General features: G+C 36.5%; 1 protein-coding gene across 1 annotated transcript in view; it reads right to left on the bottom strand.

Annotated features, from left to right (window-relative positions):
* Nucleotides 1–14,956, bottom strand: part of Chd1 (chromodomain-helicase-DNA-binding protein 1) — an 82,073-nt gene that overhangs the window by 49,913 nt on the left and 17,204 nt on the right. The window contains exons 5-10 of the mRNA XM_089107179.1: nucleotides 13,685–13,854; nucleotides 10,902–11,061; nucleotides 9,520–9,764; nucleotides 6,787–7,065; nucleotides 3,691–3,904; nucleotides 1,260–1,678 (exon numbers count right to left, since the gene is read on the bottom strand). Of these exons, the coding sequence (XP_088963305.1) occupies nucleotides 1,260–1,678; nucleotides 3,691–3,904; nucleotides 6,787–7,065; nucleotides 9,520–9,764; nucleotides 10,902–11,061; nucleotides 13,685–13,854 (1,487 nt within the window). The remainder of the gene's footprint in view (nucleotides 1–1,259; nucleotides 1,679–3,690; nucleotides 3,905–6,786; nucleotides 7,066–9,519; nucleotides 9,765–10,901; nucleotides 11,062–13,684; nucleotides 13,855–14,956) is intronic.

The raw sequence follows: 14,956 nt of genomic DNA, 5'->3' as shown, positions 1-14,956 counted from the left end.
TCAGTCAGCACCGTCCTGCTGTATGGAACGGAGACGTGGCCAGCAGCAAAATCTATCCTCAGCACCGTCGATGTCGCTCAGACAAAACATCTCAGAAGAATCGAAAGACTTCACTGGACTGACTTCGTTAGCAACCAGACTCTCCTGTCACGTGCGGCTCAAACTCCTTTCTCGACGCAGCTCGCCCAGCTTACTGTTCGGTGGTACGGCCACCTCCTTCGCATGCCACGCGACGTCCCACCACGGGTCGCATTCAACTTCGACCCCACCCTACACGGATGGAAGCGACCCAGAGGACGCCCACCCACTAGGTGGAAAGAAAAAGCCAATGAATTCCTCACCCAAGCCCACATCCTGGTGAAAGAAGCTGCGATCCTGGCAAGCGACAGGTCAACCTGGAGGCACCTAGTCTCATCGTTCTCTACGCCGAACCCTCGGCAGGAGCCTTGAGAGAGAGAGTCAGATTAATATTAATGATATATAAGAATGTGATTATAAATCCGAGGCTACTAATTCAAAAAAAGAAGTCCAAAATCATATTGAATACGTATTTCAAAAGTTATGTTCCAGCAAAAATTGTATTTTTTAGGACAAAATTCATAGTCCCAGGCTGTTAAAAAAGCCTTAAGCGCCACTAGTCAACCATGTACCTAGATTTTCTCCCTAAGAGTTTTTTCTGTTATCTCGATCTCGTAGTTTCAAAGTAAGGAAGTTTTGTTGCACTAAAAGCCCTAGGGCCACGGCAACACGAAACAAAAAGCAAATTCTCTTTTGAATAACTATCATTACATAAACATAACCATCACATAGCACAAAGAAAATTATCAAATCTCAAAACAAAGAGATAACACAAATTACAAAAATGTACTTCTGTGCTCCATTGCCAACCTGAGATATCGTCCTAAATTTTTTATACTTGGCAAAACGATCATCTCTCATTAAATTCACTAGCCATTTCTCATCAAACTCAGATTTTCCATATACTTCATCTCTCAACCCTCTCAATTCTACACCCTTATACATCAGACGACCCGCACCCTCGTCCATATTTCCACATATCTGGCAAAAGTAAGGACCATCTTCCCCTCTCCTCCTCCCTAAATACTTCCTTCTTACACCAAGTGGTAAACTATTCCCCCTCAATTCAATTATATGCTTCAATTCCACTTTTTTTTTAAATTCACCTTAAACAAAACCCATTCACCCCATGTCTCTTTTATCGATGCGTAAAGGCACTTAATATTTAACTCTAACTCTACCTTGAGTTGCTCTTGAGATGAAAGCCTTGCTTCTTCAATATCTGGTGGTTGAATCAAATACGCATGATTACAACATTTTTTTAGTTCCATAACAGTGTTCATAAGTGAGGAGACGGCTCCTCTGGAACCTTTCTTAAGGGCTGTATAGTTCTTTGTCAAAATCCACTTATAAATTTGTTTCTGTTGCTGAGTCATTTCAACCCTTAAAATTTGTTCTACTTTTGACGGTAAGGACTTTTCAACGTCTTTTTTAACACGGCGAAGAATAAACGGTTCCAACTGTTTGTGGAGTTTTGAATACCCTCTACTCTGGGCATCGCCGTGCTGGGCTTCAAAATCCGGCCAATAATCAAATTTCTCAGGCATGATGAAGTGAAGCAGACACCAAAGCTCTTTCAAGCTATTTTGGAGAGGGGTACCTGAAAATATATCCAACCTTATTAACGTATCCACTACCCGAACAGTACAATACACTAATTTTAAATCCTTAAACTTTTACAACTTAGATAAAATCTTGAATTTAAACGTCTATTTACAGTTTTATGTCAGACCTTTCTATCTCCTGACAGAAAAGTGTCAACCAAGAAAAAAGTTCCTATTCTTTCTTCCTATTTTTCAAAAGCTCATTAATAGCCAGACAGTACCATCTTCTTATGGAGGAACCAAGAAAACTGGAGTCTGAACTTCGGCAACATATGCCATTATACTGTTCAAAACATTATTAAGACAAGCCAGAGATACATGCTCTGTTATATTTTTAGCGAAATAGATTATAACCCACAATTGGCTAAATTCCTCTGACACTATCCGTTTAGCAACAGTAAGGGATACTTGAGCCTGGTGTTGATCCTTTCAACAGAACACCGAACTGCTTCACATCTTGTGATTTGGATAGCTGTTAAAAAACAAACTACATTAGTGTCCCAAAAGACTTTCCAAATCCATTTCTATAAGAAAATAATTCTTTTTTTCGCCAATAGAACTAGCCATTACTAGGTTTAAGCAATATCCAAGACGTATTACTGGGTCTTATATAATAACAATCGTTTGCAATGGATCCAAGTTAAATTACTTGGGAATAAATTCAAATTAATTTAAAGACCGTACTGCCTTCCACTATAAACACAAAGCAATGGCAAAGAAGAAGGAAAAATGACTATATTATCCAAGACAGTGACAAACTATATTTCCGAAAATGTACAGGACAATCCAAAAGGCGTTACTAGAACAACCACTGTTGCATCCCAGAAATTCGAATTCGTATCAAACAAACCCATTTTATTAGATTTTCTGATGAAAAAGAATTTAAGGACCCATTCCCGCTCCACAAAAGATATAAAGGACATGAAAGTTGAAGAAGTACAATTAAAAGACTTACACTTACTTTCCAATAAGTCTAGCTGAGATTCATAAATATCCCTTGTAGGTATTTTCGGTAGACAAAATATTTCTGATAGAGAAGAATTGAGGCATCCCTTCCTTCAGTTCCTTTCCTCTGCAATGGTTGAGTTGGGTCTTTACTTCTCAACAATATTGGTCACAATCCGATTATGCCTTATTGTACAGGTCCAGGTGACAAAAATCCATATATCCTCTAACTACCCCCCCCCAACATCCGCAACAGAGATCGGATTGTGTCCGAACAGCCCAGAGCCACAATTAAGACGCTAGCTTGTACTTCCTATCATGTTTGGTTGAGATATGACGACCCCCTCCTGATAGATGTGCAAATGACAGAATATGATATAAAATGTGCATGACAAGCGTCATCAGCGGGCAGAATAATAAAACATAGGAGAATTTAAAATATTGGAATAACAATTTTTTAAATATTGAGCCTGTCCTTTACTTTTATGAAGAAATAGAATTCACTGTATCATGCTGAAGCTGATTTCATCACACTTCCTAAATACTTTACTTTGTACTGTAGCATTTCAAATCTTTAATGGTGCGTGTCAATTTAAGAAAATGGCCGTTTATAGTCAGAATACTAAAAGAGTATTCTGAGTTTTAGAAAACATACATTCCACTGTCTCTTTGTTTCTTGGTTTTGGGTTATTCTGTCTTGAGTTACTTTTATTTTCCGGACTTGAGCAACTTTAACACTAAGCCTTCTATTCTTTATTCAACAAACTAGTCCAAGGGCCTTTCGAACGACAAAAATAAAAAGGACGCAGTGTATACTCTTTTGAGGACTAGAGAAAAAAATCTTGCCTCCTTTCCCCAAAACCAAAAAAAAATTAAGTTTCAATTCGGCCTCCAGCTGTGAGACGAAACTCTTAAGATGATCATAAGCCAACTGGATTATGATTACAAAACTATTTCTATTTGCTCCAGCTACATGTTGTACAATCTCACACGGCTGAGTAGGTGTTACGGGCACTTATCAATTATACAAAGTAAGATTTAAAAATGAGGAGACGGAACTTACCAGTTATGAGCAGCCTGAAATTGCTATGAAAATCCTTTAAAGTTTTGTACAAGAGGGAATCGTCATTTTTGAGCCTGTGGGCTTCGTCAATAGCTAAAACAGCCCAATGAACAGCGCCAAGAACCAGCTTATCTTTCAATAAAATCTCATATGTTGTCAAAACGGCATTGAATTTAAGACGCTTGTTAGGGAAACACCATTCGTATTCGCGAATCTGTAAAAAAAAACAACAATGAAACGAAATGGTAGCAAATATATATGTAGAAAAATAAAATACAGTATGACCAATACAAAGCGTTTCTTTACCAGTCTGAAGCCCTGCCTTTTTTAAGCTTTTGAAAATATCTCTATAAAAATTATAGAAGTTCTACAGGAGTCTGCACCTAAGGTCGACAGTGAAATATTTAGACTATCTAATAACTCTTAGTGAGTTGAATTTGAGTTTACATTGTTTTGCCTCTTGCAGCCTGATTTTGAACATAAATTGACGTTCCATTTGCACTCTGTGCAAATTTGCTATTATTTTTTTTAATTCTTCCACCATCTCTTTAGTTTCATAGGTGCTGAGGTAGTATAAAAAGAAAAAGTATAAATGGACAGTATAAATTTAGAATGTACTACTACTTCCAAAAACTCACCGCAGCACCAAACCATCTGAGGCCAACACAGCTACGCACGCTCCTCCTCCATCCTAATCTATTCAAAGCCTCCCCCTTTACACCCTCCCAGGAAGTTCCCATTTCCCATAAATCTTTCTTTACGACATGCCCCCACCCCAACCACGCATAACTTGCTTTCCGTTTAGCCTAAGACGGTGGCCGAAAAGGACAATCTTCGGCAATCTGTCATTCTTCATTCGGAGAACATACCCTAGCCATCTCAACATTTCTCTCATTAATGCCCTAGAAAGCCAGATTGAACCACATAAATTTAGAATCACATCTAAATAACTAGCTACTAATTGTTGAGGCACCATTAAGCAACCTAAAACTGAAGAAACATCATCCAATTCCACTCCCTTCTAAAGCTTACGATTTGGATCCCTCCTTAGAATCAAGCCAAATATTCAATTTTTATTTTTAATCTATTCCCAGCTTCGTCTGGATCCTCTTGGCCTTTTCTTGACATTAAATAAAAAAACAAGTTTTTTTTTAAATGAAAGTAAGGAACGACGTAAAACTTAAAACGAACAGAAATAATTCCGTATATGAGAGGGGCTGTCCCCTACTCAACGTCTCGCTCTTTACGCTAAAGTTTTTTATTGTTTTAAAAAAATAAGAGTTGTGAGGAAGTCAAACTTTAGCTTAAAGAGTGAGACGTTGAGGAGGGGACAGCCCCTTTCATATACGGAGTAATTTCTTTTCGTTTTAAGTTTTAACGTCGGTCCTTACTTTCATTTAAAAAAAACTTGTTTTTTTATTTAATTTTTGAACGTTTTTGAATTAATGAAGGTTTTGATTTTGGCTCACCATACATGAATAATTAAAACATAATTTGCATGTTAATTTTACTTTTATTTGGTTAAATGGCTTTCTCGAAACTTGTTTAATTTTATTTACGAACGTTTTTATTAGTAATAAATATACGTAACTTACAAATTAACTTCCGTAACGAACTTTTATATTCATAGGTTTTATTACGTACATTAGGGGTTTCGCCCCCTAGTCAATACCTTGCTCTTTGAGCTAAAGTTCGAATTTTGTTCCAATTCTTTAAAAATGACCCCTTATTTACAAAAGCCCTTAATTAGAACAAATATTTCTTATGAAAGTGCTAAAAAATCTTTGGCTTGAAGAGCGAGGTATTGACTAGGGGGTGAAGCCAATCATATACGTAATATTTTCTGTTCCTTTTAAGTTTTGATTCTTTCCGAGCTCCTTACTTTCAGTTGAAAAACTTGTTTTTTTTATTATTTAATTTCTGATCTTTTTCTTTAATAATGCTGAGAAATCCGGCGTCCCCTTCATAGCAATGTCTCTTCCCCCCTGAAAACTTCCTTTATGGAAAGATCCTCCCATATAACCCCCGACCCCCCCCCCCCCACCTACCAGAAAAAATCCCCCTGAAAAAGTCTATATGCTTCCCAATAACCAATACTATATGTTAACATTGGGTAAAGTTCATAACTTTCAGCCCTCCCCCGGGGCCTTCGGGGGATTAAGTCATCCTAAAAGACATAGTTATCATATTTTCGACCATGCTGAGCAAAATGGCTATCTCAAAATTTTAATCAGATGACTTTGGGAAAAAAATGAGCGTGGGAGGGGGCCTAGTTGCCCTCCATTTTTTTGGTCACATAAAAAGGGCACTAGAACTTTTAATTTCCGTTCCAATGAGCGCTGAATATGATGGTGTGATTTTCATTAAGGTTCTATAACTTTTAGGGGGTCTTTCCTCCTTTTTTCTAAAATCAGCCAAATTTTCTGAGGCAAGTAACTTTTGATGGGTAAGGCTAAACTTGATGAAAATTATATATTTCAAATCATCATTAAAGTTTAATTCCTTTGATGTTTCAATTGGTATCAAAATTCCGTTTTTTAGAGTTTCGGTTACCATTGAGCCGGGTCGCTCCTTACTTACAGTTCGTTACCACGAACTGTTTGATTTGTTTTCGCTGCATTGAAATGCGAATTCAGCCTATTTGGGCTTGTGATAGTCATTTCTGAGAGACAAATAGGGAGGCATACCGAAAATAACTAAGTCTCAAGTTAGCCCACCCAATAGGATGGGAGTTCAGTAAGTTATCTGTGAATCGATTCATTTTTATCTCCAATATATAGCTTTTCATCCAAGATCTTAAGTAGGTCTAGATTGTTGTTTCTCTTCTTAAATAAATAAATAATAATAAATAAATAAATAATACATTGTGCCAAGCCTATGACACATAGGGAGGCATACCGAAAATAACAAAGTCTCAAATTAGCCAACCCAATCGGATGGGAGTTCAGCAAGTTATTTGTGAATCGATCCAAGATTTTAAGTAGGTCTAGACTCTTGTTTCTCTTCTTTGTTTTTCTTAATTTTCTCTGACCTTCTTGCAACATATTTAACAAACTATTCAAAAACTGGAGTTATAACATCGGTAGAAATACTTACAATTTCTCTAGACTGCATGTCACCGATATACGTCACAACATTGATATCTGGTGCCCAAAGACCAAATTCCTTCTGCCAAGCGGCCATAGTTGAAAGAGGAACAACTAATAAAAATGGGCCATAAAGTTCATATGTATGGAACAGGTAAGACATGAAACAAATGGTTTGGATTGTTTTTCCTAAGCCCATTTCATCAGCCAGGATGGCAGAGTTCTCTTTGCACCAAGTGTGAACAAGCCAGTTTAAGCCATCCAATTGATAATCTCGTAGTATAAGCGACTATAAGAAGAGAAAAAGTGCATTTAGTTCTAAGCAACAAAACAGTCCTGACCGTAGGGATGCATGGGTTCGAATCTTAGTGGGATTATCAAACTAAAAGCCCACAAAACACGACATATTTCTGCCTGCCGTTTTCCAGTTTCCTTGATCCTAGCTATCTAACAAAAGATATCAAAACCCGTCTTTTTTCTTTGGTTTCGGTTGCAATAACGTCTATACACTGACAAAAAACATGATCATTAATTAGGCCCATAATTCTTAAAAATTCTCGAGGGGTTTTCAGGCGATTTTAAAGTAGAATTGTCCCCTTTCTCCATCTTGTGTGTAAGTATGGATTGAGCTTATGTTTTTCCTGTAGAACTAAAGGGAAAATAGTCTGACGATCTCCTATCCTTCAGGAATTTTACATTCCTTATTACAATTAAGTTCAATATAATCTTGATTTATCTTGAAAATTAATGCTAATGTAAGAACCATTATACATCTTTTAGCATATAAAATGAATTAAGTTAGCCTCCACACCAAATTTTATTTAATAAAAGGGCGGATGAAGTGAGGCAGGGACGCAAGCAGAGGGTCTTGGGGCATGGACCCCAAATACGTAAATTTTCCCGAATTTTCAGGCACATCTTATTCAAATTATTAATTTTCTTTATATCTTGAGCCCCCCAGCAAAATTCCTATTTACGTGCCTCAGGTAACGTATCTTGATATTTAAATAGATATAAATGTATTTTGGAAAAACGTTCTGGTCGCAAGCACTTTCAAGAGATAATGAAATACTGAGTGGTTTTCAAAGAAAACTCCCCTACAGACTTCCAAATATATACTTTTCACCTATTGAGCATTATGCACTTGACAGATACACGCAGACGCAGATAGAAAGGCTAAAGTTAAAAATATAACAGCAGCCCTGATTGCACTTTTTACAACAGATAATCAAAATAATAGAATAGAAAAAAAAAACTCTATGTTATACAGCTCTGCGCAAACAAATAAATTATCATGCCGCTTTGTTCGACCTTTTATCTGGAAGAAAAGTGTTTTGCTTTCTAGTTTCCTGACAGGGGCTTGATTTTGTGTAATATTCTAATATCGCAGCTATCCAAAACTCAATATTGGGGTTTCTTACTGGCTGCCGCTGAGAATTTAGCCGCATCCCAAGATTCGCTTGCAAAACAACATTTTATGTACATGCTGATGATAATTTGTATTTATATATACGTTTCCCAGCATCCCAAACCCAAGATTGATATTTCGAGATCTTAGGGAAAATTCCAAGGAGTGGCAGTCCATTATCGGTGCCGTCCTAGCCGAGTGGATTGGTGCGCTGGATTTAGGATTCTTTGTTCGAGAGGGCGAGGGTTCGAATCCTAGTATATCCAATTATTTGGTTTGGGACAGGGGTCAGTGGCATGACTCTGTAAGCTCAGCCAGAGTCGACCGAGCTGTAAATGGGTACCTTGAGAAATCTGGGGATGGTAAACAGGAAGGGTGTGCGAAAGCACAGGATGGTTGGCCCCCAGCCCCCAATTGCACTTCCTGGCTGAAGGGCCGAGAAACGGATATCAGCACCGCCGGTAGGGACTGTAAAAACCAATGCCGTATTATTTACCTTACCTGCATCGTATATGCCAATAATCGTGTCGTCAATCATAAGCGAATGCAACTTATACGGAATAAGACTATTTGCAAAAAGTACAAGGGCCATTAAAAAAAAAAAAAAAAACTTTCAGCTGTCCCTTCAGTTTCACGAACAAGGTACTCACACTCACAAGACTAAATCCGGGCAACAAACTGGCTGTCACAGCGATTCCCACAGAAACTCTCTCAAAACTTCTTTTATAACGCGTTAAGAATGCGCTTGGGCGTGCCCGTGATGAAAGAGGATTCCATGATGGTGCTTTCCTGGACGCTTTTTAACTAACTGTGCTCTCATTTTGCTCAAAACTTTGACATAACTGTGTCCTGTGACAATTTTTCGACCTTCAAAACGTATATAAATACAACTCCTTCAGCGTCCCACAAAATGATTGCAATTACATTGATGACAGAAATTCAGCATATTTTGAATGCCCCTTATAGAGGATCAAGATGGGGCAATGTTTTTTTTTTCAAAACGTTCCATATTTAAATATCATTTAGGGCCAAAATTTTTAGACAAGAATTTTATTAAGTGTTTACATAACATTAGGCCTTGAGAGGCCCCTAATGATATTTTTAATTAAAGTATGGGATGATCTACCATTGAGACTCGAAGTGCAAATGAATCAAAATGAGCAATTATGCAAAATTATTTAAAAAACAAGAGAATGTACAATTGACTGGTAACAAATTTACCGTTCTGAATGTTAGGATAAGTTTTAAGAATGATAATCTAGAAAATGCCAGGTCAGATAACTCAAAATAGGCGACTGGACTCTGGCAGTCTTTTAAAGAGGAGACAATACTCACTTTTTCTTCACCACCAAAGTAGGACGGCTGCTCTTTAATAAGTTGAAATTTGGGTCTATGCCTAAGAGCTCGGGTTTGCTTTGAAGGCGTACACTTGGACTCCTCTCTTTGTCTGAATTCATCTATTTTGTTTGGATACTTCTTGAATATCAGATTCCCATCCTCCCATGTGCAGTCTGAATAGGGAAGACCATCCCACTTTATATAATAATCGGGTTCGTCTGAAGTCGGGGTAGTTCTCTCACCTACAAAAATTCACAGCTTTAGAAAACAACGCAAAGATAGGAGAAAGGAGAGCGGCTTGAGCCCCCTCCCCAGGAGCTGAAGGATAGTCTGTTTATATTTATAATAAATAAAAAAAAATTGTAATATTCTAATTGGCTTATGTGTAATTTTACTTTATGTAGCTCTTTTTACTTAATTTGTCATGTCGATTTTTTTATAATACGCACATTACATTTTGTCTGTGTAGCAGCTCTATTTGTAAATGCAGATAGATTTCAATCTCATGGAAGTGGGAGGGAATGACACCTGAATATTTATTTTAAGGGGGGGGGGCTGGGATCAGAATATTTTTCTAGAAAGAGAAAAAGGCAAGAAACACAACAAAAGTTCATATTAGGCCAGTATTTTCCCTCACATTTTTAGTTTTTTCCATTGCACACTATATAATTATCACAAAATATTGAATATTCAAACTTTTAATAAGACTGTTTTACAGATTTATTTCATACATTTTTAATGAACCTTCTTTGATTTAGTTCAAAATTCTAGAAAAATCCATTTTTTAAGCTAGTTTATATATACTATAGGATTTCTTTCATCTCCAGTCGATGTTATTGTTTGGTTTGTTCATTTTTTCTACGAAGGCCATACTGCCTTTCCATCATACAAGAAAAGAAGAATTTCAAAAATTCAGGACTTTCCAATTATGAATCGTCTCGTTTATTATTGATTAACTCTGATAATAATAGCGCTGAGTCGCCTGAAAGCAATCACAATACCCAGTAAATGTCTTATTAACTTAAAACTTTACTTTAGACGCTAAAGATGATATTTTCTCTCTATTTATTTAATTTATTGAAAAGCCTGGTATACACAACAAAAAAAACAGAACAAGTAAAATAAAGAAAAGAAGACACGAAAGAAAATTGAACAGAAATATCAAGTTAAGAACTTCTTTTGAAAAACAAAAGAGTTGATAAACATGTCCATAGAAAGCAGACGATTGCCTTAGCTGACTCGACTCCCAAGATAATGCCTCAATGGTAATTTTCAGAAATAATGATGAGCCTTTTCTTATCTTCTTTTAAAAATTTATGTGAAAGCACAATAAAATTAAATTTTTCTTCTTATAAATAGCAGGATTTTAATTTCCTTACAAACAATGCGTTCTACATCAGTGTATACCCTCAACAAGTCTTTCGTCATGTCAGACTGGCATTCATAATACTCCACTTCTTCAGGATTAGCACGTGATTTCCAAATACGGATCTCGTCTTCTCGACGAATGAAATTCTCAAGTTTTTTCATGCCCTTCACCTGAAAAAAAAAGAGGTCAATTTGTGTTCTTGGTTCTGAGTCAGAATTAGCTACACTTCAATGTAATTTCGAATGTTAAAAGTTCAAACATTAACACTCCCATACACTCTTTTGCCGACCAAAATCATGTTCTAATTTGTTGCTCCTATTCTATATAATTGGTACGATTCAGCACCTCCCAGGAATTAATCTATAAACAATCACATGATGCTGTACAATGGGTACCTGATGTCAGTATTTTTCCAAGGTACTTTTACAGTCAGAGTCAGTTTTATCAGTTGTTTTTACGCCTGAACACTCAAGGCAAGTGATCATTTCTCATAATAGAGATTGCATACAGTCAGTAGGTTTTATTTTAATGATGACAAGTTTTATAAATTGGTAAGTATATCCTTCTTTACCTCACGGCTGTGAAAAAGGGCAAAAATTTTCAGGAAAATATTTTTCGGGGGGGGGGGGGGGGGGGCTTCTTTGGGCCTCCAAATTTTTTCGCTTGGAGAAAGGGGGAAAATATTTTTTTCCTGGTTTTACAAAAAAAGCGTACGCTGTGCTAGTTTTTTTTAGGCGTGTCGTCCGACAGACTCTGGCGGGTTCTATATAATACCTAGATCCTCAGTTCTTGGTTATGACACCATTCAAGAAATTAAAAATGTGCCTCCTTCTTCCGCTGGTTCAAACAGCTGGGGCAACGTCCCCTTACTCAAAATATTCCATCTTCTTCACATTTATCCTAAGTGTCCTTGTGCAAAATATTCTATCTTCTTGACAATTATCCAAAGATTCAGTTTCACACCCTGTTAGTTAGGGTTTTGTGAACGTGTATTACACTCATCTACAGTACTCCCGAATAAGTAATCCGAAGACTGCCGGCCTGATCTGTGCTAGATATCATCTTATCATCCCATTGCAATACCTTTAACATTTTTTAAGGTTATAAGCACAGTTCCCTAAAATTCTCTAAATGAAAGAGGAAAGAACAGAGACTCTACTTTGAACAACCACCTACTGAGATGGGTACCTCCATTTTTAGAAAGCGTCATAATAACTTTTACATACTTATCTTCAATTTTATACATAAAACACACTTTGAAAATTCTTTGTCTATCTGCTGAATCCAAAGGATTTGAAGCGTGGGATATATCGCCCTCTATTTTTTTATATCTTTTTAACATGCTATGACTAATCTCTGTTTAAATAATGACTAAAGAATGGATTTTCATTGCAATAAATTTTAATTTTACCAGTCTTTTAGCTTTTGCTCTTTTTAGGCTTTTTTTGTTTGTCCTGTATTTACTTATTAGCCTTTCGGGCTTTCGGGGCTTGTGATAGTAATTTATTAAAATGTATATCTTATATTACCTTCCCTGGAAATCCTATGCTTGTCTTTGAGTGGAATTCTAAATGAGTCAATGTCTCTAAATGAGTTAAGTATTGGCGAGGAGAGGGTCCCTCAATGTCTTGCGACTGTTCATCGTAAAAATGAGGAATGAAGGACAAAATCTGTTCTCGCAATTTTTTCGAAAATCTCGGTCTCGTACGGTATAATATTCATTAAAACGTATTGCCCCACTCCCTCCAAACATTTTGACTAGCAGCACTTCTGTTTATAGTTCCACAAACCGTAGAAAAAACTAACACATACAGTCAGGTTTGCCTCCACGGTCAGTTCTTAAAGTGCTACAATTGCCCAGATTTGCGTGCTAAACAGCGATTTTCGATACTACAGTCAAAAATTGACTGTAATAGAGCTAAAATAGCACTTCCGTGCTACAGTTGGTAACCCTGCATACAGTACGGTAAGCAAAATTACCCAAATCTTTTTCAAGGTAAAAAAAACATCATTCTACACCGTTCTACTCCTATTTTGATTTGTCTCAATTATAATACTATGAACAATATAAAACTCTTAAACTCAGGTTGTTCACTTCTATTGAATCTAGACTCAGGTTGTTTGTGAACAACCTAACATTGGCGTCACTTCAGTTACATTTTAACTTCTACGAGTCCTCTTTCCTTCGACATTATCTCTTGTAAACTTTTAGGAGTTGACCGTTCTTTACTGAAAAATGAGCTTCTCTCCAATTATTTTGCCATAAAATCTAACATTTAACAGTCTCAGATGGCTGTTCTTATAAAGCTTTCTATAAAGCGATTGCCACACGGTTTGTTCAAATGAGAGTTTCAAGTTACCGTCAATTTCTCAAACCAATCAGTTCAAGTTTTTCGCGCAAGAATTTCAAATTGATTAAGAAGAAAATTCCCCCCTCTTTCAGATGACTTCACACATTCGATTGACTTATCTCGCACTAAATAAATAATCGTTTATTAAACCTCACATATATCCCGTTCGAAAACGTAGCTTCAGGTCTCTTTAGTTTATCGACTTTCTTGCCTTTATGGGAGAATTTAAAAGCGAGTCCACTCCTTTCTGAGTACCAAAGTATTTTATGAAAGTAATTAGAAAAATGTTATTGATTTTTATAGAGACAGCGTGACATTCTGAGGACCCAGAAGCGATATACAATTGCAGGCAAAAGTGAAGCAAAATCTGATATTGAATTTCTAAATTTTTTGCACTTCGTCAATTTTAAATCGCACTATAAATAAATACAAGTCAAATTACCTTTTGATTTTTTAACGTCTCTTCAGACTCCCATGTGTTATGAATATGGGACCATCCTTTCCATTTAATAAGGTATTGACGCTCTGTGTTCTCTTCATCTTCAGGGTCAACTCCTTCGTTTGGGTCACCATTTTCTTCAACAGCGTACGGGACTGTACAACCACCCGTTGCTGCAAAATTCAGGAAAAAAAATTTAGGGAAAAGTAGACTGGAACGCGTATTGATAAGTTGTGTCCAAATGATTTCGGTCAATAGAACTTTCAAGAATATATCTACGACTCATCGCATCCTTCTAAGTTGGATAATCGTCATCGAAAGTGAATAAAAATTGCTTACCCCTGCTTCCTCTCCCTATTTTTCAGAAATACCTTTTTTGGTATTTTCCTTGAACAACAAACAAAATTGCCACCTCTCTCAAAATTTGAAAAAAAAATTTACTACCCAAGCCAACAAAACTTCTTTCACTTTCATATATCAACCCTTTTCTTACTTGAAAGGCTTTACGGATCACGTGAAGAGACAATTTTGAAAATATAATCTAAGTTTGGCTTAGGATCCAGTTAGAGGCCTCGGAACCACTTTTCACAAGTTTGGTAAAAAGGGTACGAGCCCTTGAGACAAGCATGAATTTATTTATTTTTTTCTAAGTTACACAGGTTTATAGACTTGATTTTGCAGAGTCTCTCAAGCCTTTTAAGTGGGGAAGGGACAGAGGCAAGAAGTTAAGAGTTCCTTCTGATGATCATGCTTGGGCAGTACATCAACGTCTGAAAGTCACATTGAAATGGGAGAGCTGGAATGGAATCTCATAAGAAATGAGTCTCCCTTATTATACCCAAAAATAACAGTATGCATAATAAATTAATATTACAGATTGGATTAAAATAGAATCATTCATAAGAAATTATCTTGTGATACCATTATCTCCAATGATACATACCGTTAGCTATTCTTAGCCACCAAAAACCCCCCTCTCAATTATATTGAAAAATCATATTTCAAATATACTGAATAAAATCTGACTGAAAGCTATGTAAAGGGATTTCGAGTTTTATCACAGTATGATACTATTTAATGACACGTTTATGCATATTTTTAAACCTTGGGCAAATCAGAGATGATAAAGTTACTAAGCTTTCGGGCAAAAATTGTTTCTTCATGGGCTACGCCATTTTAATGCCTGATCATAATATCCAAGCAGCAAAAATACACCCTGGCTTAAAACTATAAACAGTTTTAGGTAATAAGATACAGTATTAAAAACTTGATATC

The sequence above is a fragment of the Artemia sp. Qi Xiang Cuo genome, chromosome 21 (assembly GCF_049724085.1).
Source record: "Artemia sp. Qi Xiang Cuo chromosome 21, ASM4972408v1, whole genome shotgun sequence".
Lineage (NCBI taxonomy): Eukaryota > Metazoa > Arthropoda > Branchiopoda > Anostraca > Artemiidae > Artemia > Artemia sp. Qi Xiang Cuo.
This window is presented reverse-complemented; position numbering and strand designations above follow the sequence as displayed.